Raw genomic sequence first — 21,700 nt, forward strand, 5'->3', positions numbered from 1 at the left:
GTAGGAGTGACCCAGGTTCTCGTTTCCTCCAGATGCTCGTCGTTGTTACTTCAGCTGTTTAGGTAGGTGACCATCAGAACCAGCTGTGGCTCTCATGTTTCCACCCACTACGGGCGCATGTTTTGTTTTCTTGTGAAGTGTCTGTTCTCCCCCCTCCCCCCTTTTCTCCCCCCTGTTTAAGATGATCTCGTTTATTCAGATTCTAAAAGCTCTCGGAGTTTTGGTTTGTAGAAATTTGTCTGTAGTGCTGTAGTCTAATCTGAAATGTGCCCCTAAGGCCTGTGTGAGTCCTCCTGAGGTCACTGGGCCTTGGCCTCTTCCTCTCCTTTGCTCTGATGAGCATGATGTGAAGAGGCCTCTGCCATGTGTCCCCTTCTTGTAATGTACTTGGTCCAAACGACCAAGCAGCCACAGGTTCCGTGTTCCCAGTAACGGAATCCTAACAGAGTGGTTGTGTTCTCACAGCAGGGTCTTACATGGGACAAAGGCCTATGATTAAATTCATTTCACCAAACTTACTTCTGTGCTTTTAGCATATCTGTTGTAGGTGGCAAAAGTTGTCTAACTTTTTTCTAATATCCTATGTTTTACAGTGAGCTTGTGATGCATTTTTAATGCTTCTATTAATAAGGCTTGAGTCACAGCTGTTTTAATTCATGCATATCAGTGTTTTGTCTGCATATATGTACACATCACATACATGCTTAGTGCCTGCAGTATGCAAAAGGCATTGGATCCTGCGTGGAACTGAAATTACAGTTGTGATGCGCCATGTGGGTGCTGGGAATTGAACCCAGGTCCTTTGGAAGAGCAGCCAGTGCTGGCGCTCTTCATTGCCCAGAGAGCTGGTTTTTGGGATTGTTGTTTAGGCTCAGGCTGGCCTCAAACTCATATCCCTGCTTTCTCTGGCTTCTTTCCCCCTTCCTTGTTTAGCCTAAGGATGTGCATTTGTTGAAAAGGCAGGCATCTCTACCTCTGTTGGGTATATTTGTGTGTGTGTGGGGGGCTGTTTGAGTTGTCTACTATATCACATTAGTCTATCCACTACACTCTAGATCACTCAAGTTGAACCCCCACCCCCCACCCCTTAATTTTCTCACAGCATCCCAGGCTGGGTGTGATTGTGCACATCTTTAATTCTAGCACTCAGAGGCACGTGGATCTTTTGAGTTCAAGGCCAGCCTGTTCCAGGACAAAAACTGTGTCTGTCCCCTACCTCAGCCGGATTTACAAGTGTGTAATGTGCTTGCCTTCTATTTCTTTTTGTTGTGGTGGTTTTGCTTTTTGTATATAGTCTTACTGTGTACTCTGTGCTGCTCTTAAACTTAATGATTCTGCTTCAGCTTCCGGGCTGCCACCTGAGTCAGCACACCTTTTTTTTTTTGTAAGAGAGTCTAAACACAGCCAGGCCGAGGTGGTGCATGCCTTCTTTAATCCCAGCACTCTGGGTAGCAGTGGCAAGCGGATGGTGGATGGATCTCTGTGAGTTTGAGACCAGCCTGGTCTATAAGAGCTAGTTCCAAGACAGCCTCCAAACGCACAGAGAAAACCTGTCTTTAAAAAAAAAAAGTCTATAAACACTATGTTCAACTTAACCTGCAATGCAAAGTCCTCCTGAGGCCTCCCATGTGCTGCGATTGTTTGGGGTATACATTTGCTTACAGAGTATAGATAATTTTGTCTACACCTTGCTTGGATTCTGGGAGGAGCTTATTAAGCCTGCATGTTGTCAACTGGGGAAGAGCTGATGTCTTTTACATGTTGTGCCTTCTTTTTTTTTTTTCGAGACAGGGTTTCTCTGTGGCTTTGGAGCCTGACCTGGAACTCGCTCTGTAGACCAGGTTGGCCTCGAGCTGGGCCTGAAGGTGTATACCACCACTCATGTTGTGCCTTCTGACCCATGAATATAGTATGTATATAAATAGTTCATCTATAGACTTGAGCGTCTTAGTCTTAAGCAGTTGTAGTAGTACCGTATTTTTTGTTTCCATAATGTTCACAGGTATAGGGAGAAATAGTTCTTATTTATATTGTATCCTGAGTTCTTGGATTATTAGTATTAAGGTAGGTATTTATCTCTCACCAACTGCCTATAATGCCTTACAATTTGCTAGTATGCATAGACAACCATGTCCTCAACTAATATGTGGATCTTACTTCAGGGCTTGTGACCTAGTAACATCAGGACTCTTGAGAACAGGCTTTTTGCTGTGTAGTGCCCTGGCTGGTCTGGAACTCAAGGTGTTAGTCAGGCTGGCCTTGAACTCTGAGATGGGTCTGACATTAAAGGTGTGTGCCACCATACCCAGCAGACATCAGGACTTTTACAAAACTGTCCTTTTCTGAACTTGTCTGTCAATGAGCAGAGGTCTTGAACTCATGAGCCATGTGCCAGAACCACCCCCAACACACACACACACACACACACACACACACACATAAAACATGCGGTCAGCTGACATGGTAGATGGACTTGACCTTTGCAGTCGAGGGAGACAAGGCTTTTGGGTTGTTTTTTTGCCGTGTAGCCCAATCTGCTGCCTCCTCCCGGTCCCCATACGACACGAGGCTGTGGTGGATAATCTGTTTAATGAGGAAACAGTGTGGATCAAGGGTCCTCATTTCAGGAGTCATACTGAGCTGTCTTGAATGTCTTGCCCCTCGGCACCCTTCTAGGTGTGCGCTGGCTGTCACCACAGGGCGGGGCCTGCCCATTAAGAGGTATGTGCCCCTAGGAGGAAGACTAGCCAGGTTTTTCACATAGTAACAACAGGCAGAGAGGCTGCCAAAATTAGACTAAAAATAACTGTTGCAAAAAGAATGTCAGTTCAGGACTATGAGAGGGAGGCGAAGCCTTCACCTTTTGGCCCTTTGTTCAGCCTGTGTCCTCAACGGAGGGCTCATCTCTTCAATGTCAACTTCCTGGCATATAAGGAGCCAGCCCTGCCAGGAGTTCGTCTACACCAGTGAAGCTGACCGTCTACATCAGGGAAGTCCTCATTACACCACCAGGGGGCACGGGCTTGGAGAGGGGTGTGTGTTATTGCCATTGTGTCCTGCAGTAAGGGCTGAACTTCAGGGCATTAGAGCCTTGCTAAGCTAGGGCTGCGGGCCGCCACCCCAAAAGTTGAGGGGGCCACAAGCAGTCCCCAGACCTGGCACTCTGTCCTCACACAAGGCAAGCAGGGCTGCCTGAAGCCCTTAGCTGGCGTTCCCCCAGAGTACACACTAGTTCATGAGTCTCCAGCTCCTGGCGCCCCTCAGCCTGCCAGAACCCCCTCCCCGGTTCTGAAGACGAGAGAAGCCGAGAACTACTCCAGACCCTCTCAGGATTGCTGCTGATAGGGAGTCCCTGGAGAAAGTCCATCCAAAGGACGGCTGTGAGCTGCGCCAACGCCTGGCACTCAGGTAGCCTGTTTCCTTTCATACCCAGGATGCAGCAGCTGGTCACATCTGGATCTCTACTTAGATCAGGAGGCTGGCTCTGGCCTGTTCTGTGGGGGTGGGTAGAGAAGAGGCCTATGCTCAGCTGTGGGGAGTGCTGCTCTGTCCGCTTCCTGTTCGGGCCTTGGCCCCGTCGGGCCCCACTTTGCTTTCTTGTTGCCCTGTGGTCCTGGGCTCGAGTCCTGGCAGGGACCACAGTCTCCCTAACTCAGGGGACCGGCTCTACCTCTTGTTGCCTTAAGCCCAAGGAAGCAAAGCCACACAGAGACTGGGACAGAGAACCACGCGGGGGTGGGGGTGGAATGGTGGCTGAGTGACCCACAGGCCTTCGTCCTCAGCCCTCAGCACCGGGTGCGGGGGTGCCCCACGTGGGCCTGCAGCGCTTCCCGGACACCCCGCTGCCAGTCCCGTGCCAGCTGCGCTGGGGTCAGGGAGGCCTGTGAACAAAGGGCACGGGGTCAGTCTCCCTCTGCTAGGCAGGCCCCTGGCCTCAGCACAGGTGTCCGACATTGCCTGGCTGGCACTCACCACGTTCTTGATGCCCAGCTGGGCTCCATAGAGCAGCAGTAGCTTCGTGGCTTTGTGGTGCCCGTACCGCACAGCCTCGTGGAGCGCTGTGTCCCCTTCCTGTGGAGAGAGCAGCCAGTCACTGCTTCGGGCCCAGGGCAGGGTGGGCTGGCGGGCACAGACGGCCGGCGTCTCAGGCTGCGCAGGGAGACACCCACCTTATCCTGTGCGTTGATGTGGGCGCCGCACTCAATGAGGTGCTCCAGGCAGGCGGAGTGGCCTGTGCGCACCGCTACGTGGAGAGGGGTGCTCCAGATCTAGGAAGGAGTGGGGTGCAGGGCTGATCCGGGATGGCCATGCCACCCAGTCCAAAAGCCACCCAGTCCAAAAGACCTGTGCCTGACAAGGTGAACAAATGTTTCCTGTCTGCCCCAAACAGGTTGCCACCCAAAGCAGATACTGTAAAGACTCAGGCATGTTGCTGGCCTGCCTGTCACCTGGCAGAATGCACTCAGGCTGTCCCCTGGTCAGCCCAGGGTTCCATGAGTCCTAGTTTGCAGGCAGGTGTGAAGGACCCTTTAAAAGTCAGACCCCGCCCACTTACACGCTCTCTCTCTTCCCCCTCTTCTCCCCCCTCCTCTCCTGTTCCCGGTGCCTCTATGTCCCTTCCCTTCTCCCTCACTCCCCTTTCTAAATAAACCCATTCAAGCTCTGTCTGCCTGGCCTGTTATTCCCTCACCTGCTGTGGAACCTGCTGTGCTCTTACCCAGCTTTTCCTGTAACTGTAGCTGAAGAACAGCAGATACCGGCCCCCCTTACCTTGTCCTGTGCATTGACCTGAGCTCCCTGGTTAAGCAACAGTTTGAGGATGTCCAGGTGTCCACCACGGCAGGCCCAGAACACAGGTGTCCTGTCCAGCTGCCACACAAAGCATAAAGGTACTCTGACCATGGAGTTGCAAGGCCTAACTAGATGAGCCACCACATTCCCTGTGCGGGCTGTCCTTGCTTCTTACCAAGTCCCGTGCCTCTACGGCAGCCCCTGCCGCCAGCAGCGTGCTCACCAACTGCCTGTGGCCCTTCAGACAGGCCCAGTGCAAGGCCGTGCGGTGAAGCTGGGAGCAGAAACAAAAGTTAGTGCAAGAGAGAGAGCGGCTCCCCAGCGCCGCCCACCCCCTTCTGTTCCTAGAACAGGTCAGAGCTGCCGTGACCCGGGAGTCACCCACCCTCTCTACCTTGTCATGGGCGTTGGGGTCCCCTCCATCTGTCAGGTACTTGTCAATCAAGGCTTCCTGGTTCTCGGCAGCTGCCTTTAGGAACATTTCCAGGCCCACAGGCTCCAATGGGACCTGGGGCTGTGGCTGGGCGAGCAGAGCAGAACTAAGTTACTCCCCAAGCCCACAGGCACCTGTCACTGCTCCCCAGCCTGGCCTGTCTGATTACAGCTGCCTTTCGTTCTCAGCAGATGAGGAATGGGAAGTGCGTGTTGTGATTGTGCCCACCCCAGTTCATACGCTGATCCTTAATACTGGTATCTCAGAATATGATCTTTTTAGAAATAATGATCACTGCATTTGTGATTATGTTAGAGTAGGGTAGACCCCTTTCCTGTATGGCTGACATTGTATATAGGCTGGCACAAAGAACATGAGTAAAAGGTAGAGATAGGCCATGCATCTACAGACCAGGGGACACTAGTGCCATCAGCCCCAGAAGCTGGGTAGGTGAGTGGGTGCCAAAGGACAGCCCTGCCGGCAACACACATCTAGCTCCTGAACAAACTGGTATGACCTGTTTGTGTGGGGAAGGCCTTGGTGGCCAGCACTTGGTTCCAGCTAGCTGCCTGTGACTGTTCATTTGACAGGATCTAGAATCTCGTGTAGGAGACAAGCCCTTGGGCACATCAGTGGGAGATTATATAGGTTAGGTTAGCTGACAGGGACCACTCGAAATGTAGCCGGGACCATTGGATGGGCTGGAGTCCTAGGCCGAAGAAATAGGAAAAAGCGAGCTCAAGGGAATGAGCGTTGGGGCTGGGGAGTTGGCTCAGCAGTTATGAGCACTTGGTGTTACAGAGGACTCTAGTACCTATGTGTTGCCTCACAACCATCTGTACATGACCTACAATGCTCTCTTCTGGCCTCTGACCACCAGGCATGTACACAGTACATATGCATACAGGCAAACTCTGGTACACAAAATGAAGCCCTCTCCCTCCCCCATTTCCTGCCTTTGGTTGCTGCGTGACGGCTCCCTCAAGCTACCATGCTTTGCCCACAGCAGTGAACTATACTGTGGGACAGTGAGCTGGGAGTTTTGTCTCAAAGCAGCTAAGCGGCTAATACGCTGCCCTATGGAAGGAACAGAAAGCTTTGGGATGCATTCCATGCAACTCCCCATGCACTGACTAAGCAGCTGCAGCCCCTAGATCCATTCTTCCCAGGCCCCCAAGACAGGAGGCTCTGGAACACCAGCCTCGATTTCTCACCTCAACCACAGGCTCAGGTTCCCTGGGGGCAACTTTGTGTCTCAGTCGCTTTTTTCTTCGTCTTTGAACCAAGTTTTCCAAGTCTCTCATATTGTCCAGAGTCAGTCTGGAGCTGTTAAATCTTTCCAGCTAGGGCAGAAGACATGCCCAAGCGAGGCATCAGTCACTAGGTAGGGTCTCAGTGCAGGCTCCTGGCTAGACTAATCCCGCCTTGAAGAAGCATCCAGCCATTATGGCTGTGTGACAGTGGTCATGGGCTCTAGGCCCTTGCTGCTCATAAATACCCACCCACACTGCCCCAACCCCATCCCAAAGCACTTACTTTCTTCTTCTTCTCTTCCTCCAACTTCAATTTTTCCCGGGCCACGGCCTCTTGGGGTCCCAGCCTCCAGTCACTAGGCCAGCCTCCAGGATCAGGGACTCCATGTCCAAACCCCAACACTTTCCTATCAGCTCTTTCTTCACTTACACTTACCTGCAAGGACAGGCAGGTTAGGCTAAGGAAGCCTGGAGGGAGGCCTAGGAACCTACAGTGTGGCCCAGCAGGATGGCCGAGATCGGAACCTGCTGACTGTGTCTTTCCTGGTGGGCTGCAATGCCGACCTTTGTGTGTGCTTGCACACAGGCACACACACACACCCCTGCACACCTGCAGTTTTCACCAACTGTGGCAACTGCCACGGCCCAGGAGAATGAATGTGCCTGTCAGAGTTGAGGGAGGTTCATGCCAGGGAGTAGACGGGTGACATCTTAGCTTCCAACCTGGGCTTCTGTCCCTAGATTCCTGTGACATCAAAGCCACACTACTTGACCCAAGCTTAGAAAAGAGAGCAGCTCCTGGGCCAAATTCTAAATCCCTGCTTTCAGCCCTTGGGTCCTAGAGAAACTGCCTCTGTAAAATGGCTCAAACCATCCCCCTATGGCCAGTCAAAGCTGATGCCCCTCCTCCAGTCCCTTAGCCACTCAGGGAGCTGTAGAGCACAGAGAAGGGTGCTTGTGGGGGAGAATGCTGGAGAGGGTAACAGAAGAGTCTGAGACTTCTGGCCGGATGGCCAGGGCTCCCCTCTGACTCAGCAGCTCCGATGACCCAACATCTCCGGGACTGGGCTTGGCCATCCACTTCCCAGGAGCCAGCTGGGGCCACGCCACCACAGTGGAGCCTGTGTGCCACATGCCCTCCATGCCCCAAGCTGCCCGCATTGACACTGCATGGCTGTCCTCTCACTGCTCGGGGGACCCAAGGACACTACCCTTAAAGTGGCCAGACCTTCCAGAAAGTTCTGACCAGACTGTCCTGTGCCTGACCTAAAGGAACTATACAGCCATGTCCATGGCTCCCAGAGGAATTCACCACTTCCCACTTCTTTTCCACCATCTAGACAAAGGCACAGCTAGAAGCTTGGGGGGGGGGTGCAGCTCTGTGGTAGAATGCTAATCTGGCATGTGTGAAGCCCCGAGATGGTCTTCCAGTACCAAACTCACCAAAAACAGACAAAAAAAAAAAAAAAAAAAAAAAAATGCCCTCAATAACTCAAGGGTTTCCCATCTACCATCACCCAGCTTTCCTGATGTCTTCCCTTCCCTTGACACCCGCTAGCAAGTGAACCAGGCAGGACAGAGCCCCAATCTGACCCTCAAATCCCAAGAAAGCAGCTGTCTGCCCTCAGCCAGACTTCATTGCTCTGGCCATAGTCTGGATGCCTGCACCTTGCGATAGGTTTTCCCCCCCCATCACCCGCCTCGTCCTCGTCCTTACCAACTGCCGAATGCTGATGAAGTCCATGGTCCCCCTCCTCGCTCTCCACACGCCCAGCGAAGGGAGCAGAGAGCTCGGCTCTTTTATGGGTGAGCGCTCTCTCTTGGGGGTGGAGGACAGAGCTTGTGCCCGGGCCAGATGACTCTGTGGCCCTGTCACACTAACCAAAATACAGGTCTGGGAAAGTGGCCCACAGAGGGCAGGAAAAGGAGCTTTAGGAGCTGAGTCGGCAACCTCCTCAGACACCCACTACCCGGCACCTGCCACACCCTACCTACATCTACCAGGGAGCCCTGGGGTGCCTGGGCCAGACCCAAGGGAAACATTTCTTAATCCTCTGAGTTTAGAGCCCACTGATGGTACCCAGCCTTGCAATGGAGATCTGGCTGCCTGTGATCCTGAGGAGACAAGGCAGGCATCCTACAGAAGACCTCAGGAGGGACAGGGGAAGAGGCTGACCTAATGCCTTGGGAATTCTCCTGGACCTGCATGATGAAACTAGGCTTCATATGATTTCCCAACTGGCTGGTTTCAAGGCTGCCCTTCCCTCCCAGATTTGTCCCTCAGCAGGCCGACAGCCAACCATGGTGTTGTGCTCCAGCCTGTCATCAGTCCACGGAGGGCTGATGAAGCCTTCCAGGTCCACATCAGATACTCTCTGGGTAAGGAGCATGCCCTTCAACAGGGCAAGGGGTCTGAGACCCCCCCCCTTCCAGGTCCCGGTCTGTAGCAATAACCATGGAGCCAGACAGGAAGCGGCCAACAAAATCAAATTCCCAATTCTCCCGAACCCAGGAATGCTTTTCACTCCGCTGTGCCCCAAATTCCAACTTGACCTTTGTAAGGAAATCTGACACCCAGTAAACAAGACTCCGGGATGAGAGCCACACGGACAGAGAGGGCTGAGAGGATGGAGCCCACAGCGGTTAGCAGAGCGCCGGCTGCCCATGCTGACCTCACAGACATGCAGCTTTCAGAGAAATTAAAAGGACGGCTTTTTAAAGAAGCCCCCCCCCTTGGGAGAAAAAAAAAGCTGGGCAGTGGTGGCGCTCACCTTTAATCCCAGCACTCGGGAGGCAGAGGCAGGCGGATCTCGATGAGTGTCAGGCCAGCCTGGGCTACAGAGCGAGTTCCACAGAGAAACCCGGTCTCAAAAAAACAAAACAAAACAAAACAAAAAAAAACTAAAGTAGATAAATAAGCAAGCCCAGGTCTTAAGCTTTAGGGTGCTTTCTTTGAGACAGGAGGCAAGATGCAGTTACCCCGTGAGAAAGAAGGCACATAGAAAGCCAGGCCATCTCTGCTCTCCGCTGTCCCGCATTTGATGAAGCTGGGCATGGCTGTACATGACTGTCACTCTAGTACCCTGGTGGCGGTGGTGGCATCCACTTGGGAGGCAGAGACGGGAGGGTCTCTGTGTGTTCAAGACCAGCATGGTCTACATATCCAGTTCCAAGAAACCAGGACTACATAGAGACCCTGTCACAGGAAGACAAACAAACAAAACTGTTAGTATCAGATGGCTCAAGAAAATGGACCTTGGTTTTGAAGTCCAACTGGGCTACTGTGAAACCATATACCCAACAACAACAAAAAAAGTTAAGGGAAATGCTAGTTTGTTCCACACAAAGATAACTGGTATTACCTCTAAGTTAAAAAGCAATAAAATTATTAATTTTTAAAAATAAAACTAAAGACATATTCTTACCTCCATGGCCAAGGGGAAACCGTATCTTCCCAACTTTTCCTCTCGTGTCTGCACAGCACGTCATTTGAAGAGTGTCCTTCTGTGGGCGCCATAAGTGATGTGCCAAACCCGGCCCCTCCCTGCCAGGGAGCGGCCAATGAGTCTTTTCTCTCTCAGTGGTCAGTTCTTACATTCTCTCCCTCTCCATCCTCTGTCTGTCTCTGTCAGCCTACACCCCTCTGTCTCTGTCTCTCTCTCTCTCTCTCTCTCACACACACACACACACACACAGTCTCACACTATAGTTCAGGTTCCTAACTCTACCTAAACTCCTGAGTGCTGGGATTCCACGTTAGCTGCCATGCCTAGAGCTCTTTTTAAATATACACTGTATTTTATGCATCCCTTGTTCTCTCAGTGTGGGGGACCCTGGGCCTTGTGCCCCAGTGCACTTTGTAAATGAGCCTGTAAACTGACACCTTTGCAATCAAGGATGACTCTTCCTAGGTTGCTACACAGAAGCCTAAACTACTGGCTCTGTTCTCTTAAGCATTGCTAAATTGCCATCTATGGTGTGTGTGTACCAGTTTCCATGACCAGAAGTCAACCAACGTAAGGCACATGATAGTGCAAAAGGAAACTTTAATATACACATATAAAATGCATATATCATACATCCGGAGCAAAAGCTCAATATCCATAATTCAAAGTTCCTGTAAGTTCCAATAAAGACACGGCAAGCTGGATGTGGTGGCATGCCTATAGTCCCAAGGGGGCTGAGGCCAGAGGATGGCTCCATGCTGGAGGTTAGCCTAGACTACACAGTAAGAATAAAACCATAGGCTTAAATGGGAAGGTCAAAGACAGGTATGCAGTCTCCCTAGTAAGCCGTACAAAACAATTAAAAAGCAATGATAATTACATGGTTTTTGGAGATAGGGTCTCTAGCTCTGGCTGGCCTGGAGCTCCAAGAGATCCTCCTCCTTTGGGCGTCATGACTAAAGGTGTGTGCAACAACACCTGGACAGTTACACTGTGTACAATCAGGCTTCTAGAACTGCAGTTCTGGAAGAGAAGCCAGGGTCAGTTAGACTTTGGGTCTGGGCTCTGTTTCTCCCTAGAACATAGAGCTTCCCCATGTCAGGCAAACACTCCACCGCTGAGCTATGTCCTGTCTTTTTACCTATTGACACAGGCGGGGTCTACGCTGCCCGGGCTGGCCTTGAATTCCTCTGTAGCCCAGGCAGGCAGGCCTCAGCCTCCTGAGCAGCTATTTCAATGCAGGCCAGCGGGGGGTGGGGGGACACTGTCCCAAGCAGCTTGTAACGTAATTCACTCACTAGAGCGCCCTCTACAGACGTCCCCAGACCCAGAGTAACCACGAGGCAAAGCTATTCCTAATCATTTTCATCTCACAACTGCACGGGGGGGGGGGGGGGGGGGCGGGCCCTGAGGGCCGTACGGGGGGCAGGGTGGGGGGGGTGGCTGAGGGACCGACAGGTTAAAAAAAGAACACTGCCTGCACCAAGCTCATTCAGCTAGAAAACAGCTTTTGTTAGACACTCCATTATTTTCGCTATACTTCAAAGTTTTGCACTTTTGTATTTAGGATTCTACATCTTGAAATTTATCTTTTGTCTGTGGGATGGTGTCAAGATATAAGTTTTATTTTCTTCCACATGGATACCTGTTTCTACAAGGACTAATTTACATGACCACCTGTCCAGGGTCACAGCCTTCAAGCCCTCCCTAGCCTCCCTACTGGCTCCCACACCCAGCCAAACGGGGGCTCTTCCGGGCACTCTGGCCCTGGTCCCATCCAACAGCATGATGCTGAGCAAGGCAGGGGTGTGGAGAGCTAGTCTGTACCCTTCAAGGGCAACCAGAGGCAGGCAGCGGCGCCTCAGCTGGCCAACAGGTCCCGCAGGCCACTGTTGTAGGGCAGCAGGTCACATGCTAGGCGTGCTTTGTGGTCCCGGACAGCCTTCAGGGCTGGGCTGTGTTGTAAGAGGAGGGAGCAGATGTCCTCGTGACCCCTCTCTGCAGCCTGTGGAGAGAGAGGCCCAAATCAGAGGACACGCCCCAGCTGAGCCCTGCATTTTCTTCCCTCTAGGAGGACCTGCTTAGAAATGTTTCCTAGAAACGGGAACCTCAGATGGGCAAGCAGACTTCCAGTTCCTACCGAAGCCCATGCCACGCACGCAGATCAGTAAAACACCTGAGTCCATTCTGGTTCTACTGCAGCTGTTCTGGAACTCTCTAGACTGGCCTGGAACTTCTGGCAACCCTCCTGCCTCTGCTTCCAAGGGCTGGATTTACAGGTACGAGCAGCCATGCTTGGGCCTTTGTGCATGTCACGAAAGCATTTCTCTACTGAGCGACGTACCTTCTTTTTACCTTTTGAGGCAGGGTCTCACTGTATTACTCACTATGTTACTAGTATTGACTTTTTTTTTTTTTTTTTTTTTTTTCTTTTTTGAGACCGAGTTTTACTACAGTAGCCCTGGCTGGCCTGAAGTTGTATATGAGGCTATATATTCTCTGAAGTCTGCCTGCCTCTGCCTCTGCCTCTGCCTCCTGAATGTTGGACTCAAAGGCATGCCCACCATCACTCCTGGTCGCTTATTTTGTTGTTACTGTTTTATTTTTGTTGTTGTTTTTGCTTTTTGAGATAATGCCTCACTATGTAGTTCAAGCTAGCCTCAAACTGACAATTCTCCTGCCTTGGCCTCCGAGGGTCTAGGATTTAGGATCCCGGTTATGCGCCTCTCCACCCTCCCCCACCCCGCCCTCCCATCCCCCACTCCACAACTTGACCCGAATTATTTTAACATCCTTTCCCCAGTAATCATTCTGGCCTTTATTTAGCTGTCCCACAGCTGCCCGTAACCCCCGCCCTGAGGATTGCTGGCTTTCAGCCTAGACAAGAAAACCTGTGCCCCGCTATCAGGAAGAGGCGCTTATCTCAAAGGAAAAGGCAAGGGCTGACAGTAGAATACCCGATACCTATTTCTGGCCTCTGTGTACAGGCACAGCCACGCGCCCCAGCTCGTAAATGTGTGCAGACACTCACACACACATACACAAACAACCCCATTTCTAAACTGTGTGTCTGTGAGGAGACATGTGTAGGTGTGTGCAGATGCTTGCAAAGGCCAAAAGAGGGCAGCTGGAGTTGTAAGTGCTTGTGAGCTGGGAACCCAACTTCCATTCTCAGCAAGAATGTAGTATACACTTGTGGGCTGGACAGATGGTTCAGAGGTTAAGAGCACTGGCTGCTCTTCCAAAGGTCCTGAGTTCAATTCCCAGCAGCCACACGGTGGCTCACAACCATCTGTAATGAGATCAGGCGCCCTCTTCTGGCCTGCAGGTGTACATGCAGGCAGAACGGTATATACATAATAAATAAACCTTAAAAAAAAAAAAAAAAGAACGTACTCTTAAGCACTGAGCCATCTCTTTAGTCTCCACAAATTAGTATATTAAGTTTTGTTTAAAGACAGGGTTTCTCTGTGTAGCCCTGGCTATACTGGAACTCACTCTGTAGACCAGGCTGGCCTTGATCTCACAGAGATCCACCTGCCTCTGCCTCCTGAATGCTGGGATTAAAGGCCTGCATCACCACCGCCCAACATTAGTAAGTATTTTTAAAACAGAAAAGGCTCAAGCTTCTACAACTGTCAAGGATTTAACAAAACCCAACCTGCAGGTGTCACTCAGCACCTGTGGCATGTGCTAAGTTTGCACTCAACAAAAGCAAGCCCCAGCTGCTAGCCCTCGTGAGGCAGACCTCCAACAGAATCTCAAAACGAACAGGTGTCTTAGGAAGGTTTCTATTGCTGTAACCGAACACCGAGGCCAAATGTAACTTGGGGAGGAAGGGCTTATTTCAATGCTGGTTGCTGCTCATCACGAAGGGGAGTTGGGGCAGGAGCCTGGAGGCAGAAATTGAAGCGGCAGCCAGGGAGGGTGCTGCTTACTGACTTTCTCCTCATGGCTTGCTCAGCCTGATTTTTTTTTTTTTTGTTCTTTGAGACAGGGTTTCTTTATGTAATCCTAACTATCTTAGAACGTGGGTGCCCATAAAGATGGCTGCCCTCCATCTTGGCACAAGGACAGAGTTCAAAGCTGTCAGCAAGTCACAAGACCTAAAGGTCAAAGGCGTGGCTACAGAAGGATGTTTCGGCTGTCTTAGTCTAAGTAACAACAGACCTGAATCTGAGGTGTGGCTACTCCTGACCTCAAGGCTAGGGAACAAGAAGTTAGAGCTAAGGTGTGGTTATTGAACCCTTGGAATGAGTGGGGAAAGTTCTGTTTGTTCCATACACATGATACTGTGTTCCACTTTTTGGTTATGGCATATAAGAGTAGCAAAAAAATAAACTTGTGGCATTTCAGTATTGACTGATCTGCCCTCCTGACCTTTATTCTGTGTCTGTCTTTCTTTATTATCTATAGCTAGCCTTTCCCTCATCCACACTCCCCCACTCAGGGGGGGACCACTCCCGGCATCGGAACTCACTCTGTAGACCAGGCCAGCCTCGAACTCAGAGACCTACCAGCTTCTGCCTCCCAAGTGCTTGGATCAAATTAAATGTATGGCCATCATGCCTGGCTTTTTAAAGGTGCGTGCGTGTGTGTGTGTGTGTGTGTGTGTGTGTGTGTGTGTGTGTGTGTGTGCATGTTTTGTTTGCATGTAGGGAGTCAGAATCACTGGAACTAGAGTTCCAGATGGTTTGAACCACACGCGTGGGTGCTGGGAATTGATCCCGGGTCCTCTATAAGAAAATCCAGTCCTCTTAACCACTGAGCTATCTCTCCAGCCCCTCGCCTGCTTTCTTATACTATCCAGGGTAATCTTCTGCCAGGGATGGCACTGCCCCTAGTGCTGTGAGCCCAACTACGCCAATCATCAGTCAAGAAAATGCATTACAGACTTGCCTACACAATGTTATGGAGGCATTTTCTCAATTGAGAGTCCCTCTTCCCAAATGAGCACAGTTCAGATCAAGGTGGCATAAAACTAAGCAGCATGCCAGGAGTCAGGAAGTCAAGTGCAGGACTCCAACAGCCGGGAATGCTTGGGGACCAGGAAGGTTCTACAGAGCTGATATACAAACCACAGTCCAGAGAGACAGGAAGAAGGCCTATGAAGATTGCGGGGGGGGGGGGGGAAGCTGGGTGTGGTGGTGCGTGCTTACAATCAACTTCTCAAAGGACAAGGGCAGGAAGACTGCTCCAAGTTGAGAATAGCCTGATCTGCTATAGTTCCAGGTTACACAGTAGAACTCCGGTGGGAGGCGGACAGACGGAGGGACGGCGGGAGGAACGGAGAACCGTCTCAAAAGGTTCTCCACGGGGGAGGGGAGAGGCATCCATCCACATGGGAGGCAGAGTGTAATACACAGCGACAGAGAGTACAAAGAAGACGAAAAAGACTAGCAGAGCCAGCATATAGGGACCGAGGTTGAGAGCTAAAGACAATATTAATGCCAGCGGGAGCTGAACCCGGGGGCCTCGTAGGATGCTTCTTGGATTTGGAAAAAAGCAAGCCTCTGAGGGAATCCCATGGAGTGTGGGGTTTGACTGGAACTCTTTTAAAAGCCACCTGCACTGGTGAGAATCAGAGCTGGGGCAAGGAAGGGCCCTTACCTAAAATGTATGCATAAATCACATCTCTAAGACACATTTGTGGGTTAATAGTTCAGTGGTAAAGCACTTGCCTAGCAATCCCAGCACATAGCAACTGGGGGGGAAAGGAAGGGAGGGAGGGAGGGAGGGAACGAGCGAGCAAGCGAAGTAGCAATTGGTAAAGTGGATGCCTGGAGGAAGAGCCTAGAATACTGAACCCCAAAAATGCTCATCCTGTCTATGACCTAGAAAGCGGGTGGCAGAGAGCTCAAGTAGTACTTGTTTCAAAAGCCGATTACACAGGAAAGCCTTCACAACTTGCCACGAGGGAAAGAACCAATTCAAACGCAGAGAAGAATGGCCAGAAAACGACTTTCCTAAGGCGGCACAGGTGAGCACGAGATTCTAGGTGGCTTTTCTTTTCTACATTGTTTTCTACGGTTGAGTGCTGCGACATTAATCTTGGTTGTCACCTGGGTAGGATTTAGCATCCCCGAGGAGACACTCTGAGGGGTGTGAGGGCGTTTCTAGAGAGCTTTAACCTCATGAGCAGGAGTCCCAGCTCAGGGCTGAGCACCTACCTGCGTTCGCTGTCCTCTGCTGCCTGACTGCAGATACCAATGTGGGGGCAAGATGGCTCAGAAGGAAAAGGCACTTGCCGCCAAACCTGTCAGTATCAGTTTGATCCCCTGGTCTCATGTAGTGGAAGGAGAGACTGACTTCTGAAAGTTGTCCTGATTGTTCTATGCCCATCTTGGCACGTGTGTGTGCATGCACACGCATGCGCACACACATGTGCGCGCACACACACGCGCACACGCACGCACACGCATCGCGCTGCCTCATGCTCCTGGCCTTCTACTGCCATTGCCTACTTGCCATGACAGACTGTATCCTCCACCTTGAACTGAGATTTAGTATAAACCCTTCCTTCTTTAAATTGCTTCTGTTAATTTTGTCACATGGGTGTGGTGGCACACGTCTTTAATCCCAGTAATTGGGAGGCAAAGTCATGTGGATGTCTGTGAGTTCAAGGCCAGTCTGGTCTACACAAGTGGCTTCTAGGACAGCCAGGGCTACACAGAGAGACCCTGTCTCAAACAAAACACCAGAATTTTGCCACAGGAAAGCAACAAGAAAAGTAACTAATACACCCAGTAAGATTAAGGAAAAGAAGGTATGATGGAGACAGGGACGTACCTTATGCAGACTGGTCATGCCATCGTCATCCACCAAGCGGGGGTTGGACCCGTGGGAAAGCAGCAATCGTGCAATTTCTGTGTGGCCGCAGTAGCTGGCCCGGTGCAAGGCGGTGGCCCCCCCGCGGGTCTGGGCATCACACTTTGCTCCGCTTTCCAGCAGAAACTGGCAAACAGCATAGTGCCCGTTGCGGCTAGCGTAGTGCTGCAGGGGGCAGAGGCTGAAGTCAGGCAGCCAAGTCCTGGCGGTGACAAGGGCACTAGACAAAACGCTAGGAGCGCTGGCTCTCCAGCAAGGGGCGGGGCGGGGCCCGGGATCAGCTCAGAGATCAGCTGCATTCTTCCACTGATGAAAACACCCAGCTGCTCGTGATAAAAAGCGGAGGGTGGCTGCCGATACAGTGGAGGTGGGAGAGTGCTCATCAGTCCCGAGGGCATAAGCCTTTGTCTGAAATCCCAGCACTTGGGAGGAGGCAGGAGAAGGGGCGGGGTCACTGGCCGCGCACAGCAAGTTTGAGGGTAATCTGGGTGATGCGAGAGCCTGCTTCCCAAGACGAAACAACAAACTTTAGGTCGAGGTGGGGTGGCACATGCCTGTAATTTCAGTACTCAGAGGGAGAGGCAGGAATGACTCCAAGGGCAGCATGGGCCACAGAGTGAACCCTTAAAAACAAACAAACAAAAAATTCCCAAGAGCCAGTGAGATGACTCATTGGCTAAAAGTACTCACTACCAAGCCTGGTGACCTGAGTTCTACCCCCAGAACTCTCACAGTGAAGGAATGAAACAGCTCCCAAAGGCCGTCCTCTGGTCTCCACACATGCACTGTGGTAAGCTCGTGCACGCACAATAACAAAACAAACACTAAAGGGAAGAGAGCAGGCAGCCCACAGTAAGGCCTCTGTCCATAGCTCACCAGTGCTGTGTAGCCAGCAGAGTCAGGCTGGCTAGGGTCCGTGGCCTTCTGGATGAAATACTTCACTCGGCCCAGGTCTCCATTCAGGGCTGCTGACCAGATTCCTGCAGAGAGCCAATCAAAGCGCTAAGCGGTGCGGCACTATGGGAGTTTTCTCTTTTCCCTTTTTTTTGAGAATTTCTTCTACTTTGCGACTGGAGTTTTTACCTCTGTAAGTTAGAGCTTGGGGCCCTGTACCTACACTACCGCAGGAAGCAAGCAATAATCCCATGCTAAGAATTGTAATAGTCTACATCTGTCATAAAAGCTGGTCCAGGGCGGTGGGGGCGCTCGCAGGCGGATTTCCGAGTTAAGAGGCCAGCTTGGTCAACAGAACGGGTTCCAGGACAGCCAGGACTGTCACACAGAGAAACCCTGTCTCGAAACAAAAAGCTGAACAGGTGGCTCAGCGGGTAAAATCCCTGTCAAGCCTGACTGCCTGAATTCAATCCCCTACACCTACAGGGCAGGAGAAAAAAGACTCGAGCAAGGGTCCTCTGACCTCCGAACTCCCGCCCTGACACCCCACTACACCCTAAATAAATTCAAAATTAATAAAAGTATTGAAATAAAAATGACCACACTCAGCTGATGATTTGATCAGTGGCTCGGAACTCACTCACAATGCAGCATGAAATAACGGGGTAAGCGGTAAGGACACATGGGAGAGAACATGCTCTGACAGTCTTTTAAAAAGGAATCAGAGGAATGGCAGATGTAACGGGAGCCTTGTCCTTGCATGGCTCCAGGCACTTGACCTTACTAGAGCAGCGAGGGAGCCCAGACAGGGAACACACAGGGAAGCTGGGAAGTTAGGACTGGTGGCCAGGCTCTCTCATGGAGAAATGCAGCACCTCAGAGGCTCAGCCTGCTTATTACACGTGGTTTAACATATCCAGCAACAGGGCAGGGCTATTACACACAGCTGAGCAAGGAGGTGGGGTTATTACACACAGCTGAAGGCAGGTTTAGCTGCCATCAGTAGGGCAATCTCTGCAGAGGAGCAGAGTTCAGACCACGAATATCCAGAGGGAGAAATGGTAGACGTTTTCTGCGTAGACTGTCAACATCTGCACATGGGCCAGAGGGGACTTGCCATCTCTCTTAGCCTCAACCTGGTGGGGGGGGGGCGCGCGCGCGCGCGCGCCTGTGTGCATGTGCCAGCCATTTCCCCGTAGGTCTGAATTGAGGGTCCTTAACATGGCTGCACTCATGTTAACATTACACATTCACTCAGGGCCTCCTCTGCTCCCCACATATGGGAAAGATAACTGGTTGAAGAGATAAGAATTATATAGAAACATAGACAATCAAAAGCTGGGCATGGTATCGCAAGCGTTTAATCCCAGCACTCAGGAGATGGAGGCAGGTAGATCTCTGTGAATTCAAGGCCAGCCTGGTCTACATAGTTCAAGGACAGCCAGAGCTATGTAGTGAAGTCCTGTCTTAAAAGCCAGAGCTGCAAGATGGTTCGGCACTCGTTGATCTTCTAGAGGACCTGCTTTGATTCCTAGTACCCACTATAACCCCCATTTCAGGCCTCCAATACCCTCTCCTGACCAGGCACATACGTGATGCATATATACACACAGGCAAGACATTCTCACACATTAAAGAAATACACGTATTTAAACCAGTGAACAGAGAGATGGCCCAGCAGGTAAGAATACTTGCTAGGCCCAGACAGTGGTGGTGCACGCCTTCAACCCTAACGCTAAGGAGGCAGAGGCAGGTGAATCTCTCTGAGTTCAAGCCCAGTCTGGTCTACAAAATAAGTTCCAGAACAGCCCGTGCTACATAGTGAGACCCTGTCTAGGGGATGAGGAAGGGGGAGGTGAGGGGTGGGGAGACGGACAGACTGACAGAACAGAACACACACACACACATCCAGTAACTGAAAAACTAAGGAAAGTGATTCCCAGAAAACGTTCACAAAATATGTAAGCATCTGTATCACATGTGTGGAATACATAACGTAAGCAAACACAACAGCAACCGATACATAAATTATGTCTTTTTTCATAGTTCGCCTGGCTACAGACTCGTAACCCTCCTGCCTCAGCCTCTGAGTCAAACACTGCTATAATGTGAGCAAAGTGCTAATGTAACAGAATAATCTGGAAGGGAAGGGCCCTGCTTTGCTCATAGCGAGGTCTCTTTCTCAACAGATACAGGGCTGACACACTGAGCCAGGTCCTCTTCTCTTGTTGGGACCCAGCCTGTGCATGTCCAAATAGCTGTGCCGCGCGAAAACCACTCTAGCCCTTTACTGGGCATAACTGTCCCCAGGTGAGGGTTCTAAGGCAGGAGGAAGCCTGATTCCTCTGAAGAGGTGTCAAGGTAGAGAGAGCAGAAGGAAAAGCTTCAGTTAGGCTGAAGTTTGCAGGGAGACTGGCTGGCACATCAGGCAAAGGTCTCCAGGAACCCAGAGGGCCACTGCAATTTTGAGAACTATAATGAGGGTACAGCGCAGCTTGGTTGGTCACAGTAGAGAACTCGGTTTGGGGGACTAAAAGCAATGGGAGGGGGCTGGAGAGTTGGCCCCACAGCTGTGAGCCCTCGGCAGAGCGCCTGGGTCGGTTCACAGCACTAAGCTCAATTCCAGGGAATCTGATGCCCTTTTCTAGCCTCCATGGACACCAGGCACATGTGATACACAGACATAATTCTGACAAACGCATATAAATGACCTTTAAATAAAAAAAAAACAAATGTAATAATCTCCTTTGCTATTTTCCAATACGGAGCAAAAATCACTGCAAGAGGGTGTGAGAGGAAGTGGGAAGTCTTATATCCGTAGCCCAAAGGATGGCAGTAGCAGAGATGAAGGGTGCAGGCTAAGAGACCATTCCTATGGCAACGGTCGGGTGTGACTGCACAGGCATCAGCAGCATCTACCCTACCTTGCTATCCCCCCTCCCCCCCCCCCCCCCCGCACATGCCACCTGTGCCGGCGGTTCCAGGCACAGAGAGCAGGGGCCATTGCTGGCAGCATGATCTCTGTATAATCTGGGACAAAACATTACCTCGTTTGTCCCAGATTCACAGATAAAGATGCCGTCACCTGTTCAGAGATGACTGTCCGGGCTAAAACGTGTGCATTCACACCCGAGCCCAGCTGCCCTGATCTTCCAGGCGGATACAACCACCCAGCTGCAGATTGTGTCCCTCGCTCCCCTGTCACCTGAGCTGACTGTCTGCTAGTCAGGTCGGTCTCCAGACCCAGTTCGGAAACCAATGTCTCAGTTTACCGGTCCGCTTTCGAGACGATGTGGCCGAAGGGCTTCCTGCCACGCTTTGCGGCCAGCCGTCCCGCACCAGGCCCGGAAGCTCCAGACTCGGTTCGCGGCTTCCTTTGGTTCACGTCCCCGGGGGACGGGGCTGGGAATTGCCCGCCGCCAGCCACGCGGCCGCCTCACCCTCCTCACCCCTCTCGAAGTCCATCTCCTCCAGCGTCTGCTGGACCCCGGGCACAGCCCCGGGGCGTGAGCAGCAGGAGCCATCGGCGCACGGTTGCGGCGCCGCCATCTCCGCAGCCGCGTCTGCAGCCGGGCGTTCCTTCGCAGTGCCCACGCCCCCGTCCAGGCTGACCACTGGGCGTCCGTGGTTGACCCCCCCGAGTCCCGCCCTCCCGCCCGAGACGACCAATCCGGCGTTTAGACCTTAGCTTAGCAACCAATAACAGCAGCAGCGAGGCGGGGCTGGCTGGGCTGGGCCTTGCTGCGCTGCCGCCACACGGGGGCGCCCGAGGCTAACGAAGCGCAAGGAGGAGCAGATGCGCGGCGGTTCTGCTGCGCGCCCCGGGGGAGGCGGGACGGTTCGTGCAGCCCAGCCTTGTAGGGTGTGGGGACCGGACAGCTTGGCCCGCCTGGCAGTGTTTATGTCCCCTTCGCCAGAACCGAGGCCTCGCGGGCTCCCCAGGGCACAAGGACTCTGGACGCCGCCCACGGTTCCTCTCATCCCTTCTTCCTGGCATCTCCGGAGCCACAGGCCGGCCATGGGCTGCGCAGTGACCGCCACTTAACGCTCTGACC

The 21,700-nt window shown here is 51.9% G+C and overlaps 2 protein-coding genes across 3 annotated transcripts; both read right to left on the reverse strand.

Moving 5' to 3' along the window:
* Positions 1-3,770: 3,770 nt before the first annotated feature.
* Ankrd23 (ankyrin repeat domain 23) lies at positions 3,771-8,221 on the reverse strand. The gene is made up of 9 exons (XM_051204302.1): positions 8,195-8,221; positions 6,761-7,096; positions 6,439-6,567; positions 5,186-5,311; positions 4,967-5,065; positions 4,771-4,869; positions 4,170-4,268; positions 3,973-4,071; positions 3,771-3,881 (listed from the first exon to the last, which is right to left on the reverse strand). Exons 1-9 carry the CDS (start codon positions 8,219-8,221, stop codon positions 3,786-3,788), a joined length of 1,110 nt encoding a protein of 369 aa, XP_051060259.1. The 3' UTR covers positions 3,771-3,785.
* Positions 8,222-11,458: 3,237 nt separating this feature from the next.
* Ankrd39 (ankyrin repeat domain 39) lies at positions 11,459-21,260 on the reverse strand. Of its 2 annotated transcripts, none has more exons than XM_051204571.1 (4): positions 21,095-21,260; positions 17,628-17,731; positions 16,713-16,916; positions 11,459-11,928 (listed from the first exon to the last, which is right to left on the reverse strand). In XM_051204571.1, exons 1-4 carry the CDS (start codon positions 21,192-21,194, stop codon positions 11,785-11,787), a joined length of 552 nt encoding a protein of 183 aa, XP_051060528.1. In that variant the 5' UTR covers positions 21,195-21,260; the 3' UTR covers positions 11,459-11,784. The 2 variants fall into 2 exon arrangements, with proteins under 2 accessions (XP_051060528.1, XP_051060527.1); XM_051204570.1 differs by having other exon boundaries at positions 21,086-21,260.
* Positions 21,261-21,700: the final 440 nt, after the last annotated feature.

This window comes from Phodopus roborovskii, unplaced genomic scaffold (genome assembly GCF_943737965.1).
Source record: "Phodopus roborovskii unplaced genomic scaffold, PHOROB, whole genome shotgun sequence".
NCBI lineage: Eukaryota > Metazoa > Chordata > Mammalia > Rodentia > Cricetidae > Phodopus > Phodopus roborovskii.

Coding starts and splice junctions, on each gene's coding strand:
- Ankrd23 (XM_051204302.1), bottom strand. CDS start 8,221: ATGGACTTCATCAGCATTCGGCAGTTG. Junction 6,568..6,760: donor AGGAAGAGAAGAAGAAGAAA/GTAAGTGCTTTG, acceptor CTTCTGCCCTAG/CTGGAAAGATTTAACAGCTC. Junction 4,870..4,966: donor CCGTAGAGGCACGGGACTTG/GTAAGAAGCAAG, acceptor TTTGTGTGGCAG/CTGGACAGGACACCTGTGTT.
- Ankrd39 (XM_051204570.1), bottom strand. CDS start 21,194: ATGGCGGCGCCGCAACCGTGCGCCGATGGCTCCTGCTGCTCACGCCCC. Junction 17,732..21,085: donor CTTCGAGAGGGGTGAGGAGG/GTGAGGCGGCCG, acceptor GGCTCTCTGCAG/GAATCTGGTCAGCAGCCCTG. Junction 11,929..16,712: donor GCATGACCAGTCTGCATAAG/GTACGTCCCTGT, acceptor CTCTCTCCACAG/GCTGCAGAGAGGGGTCACGA.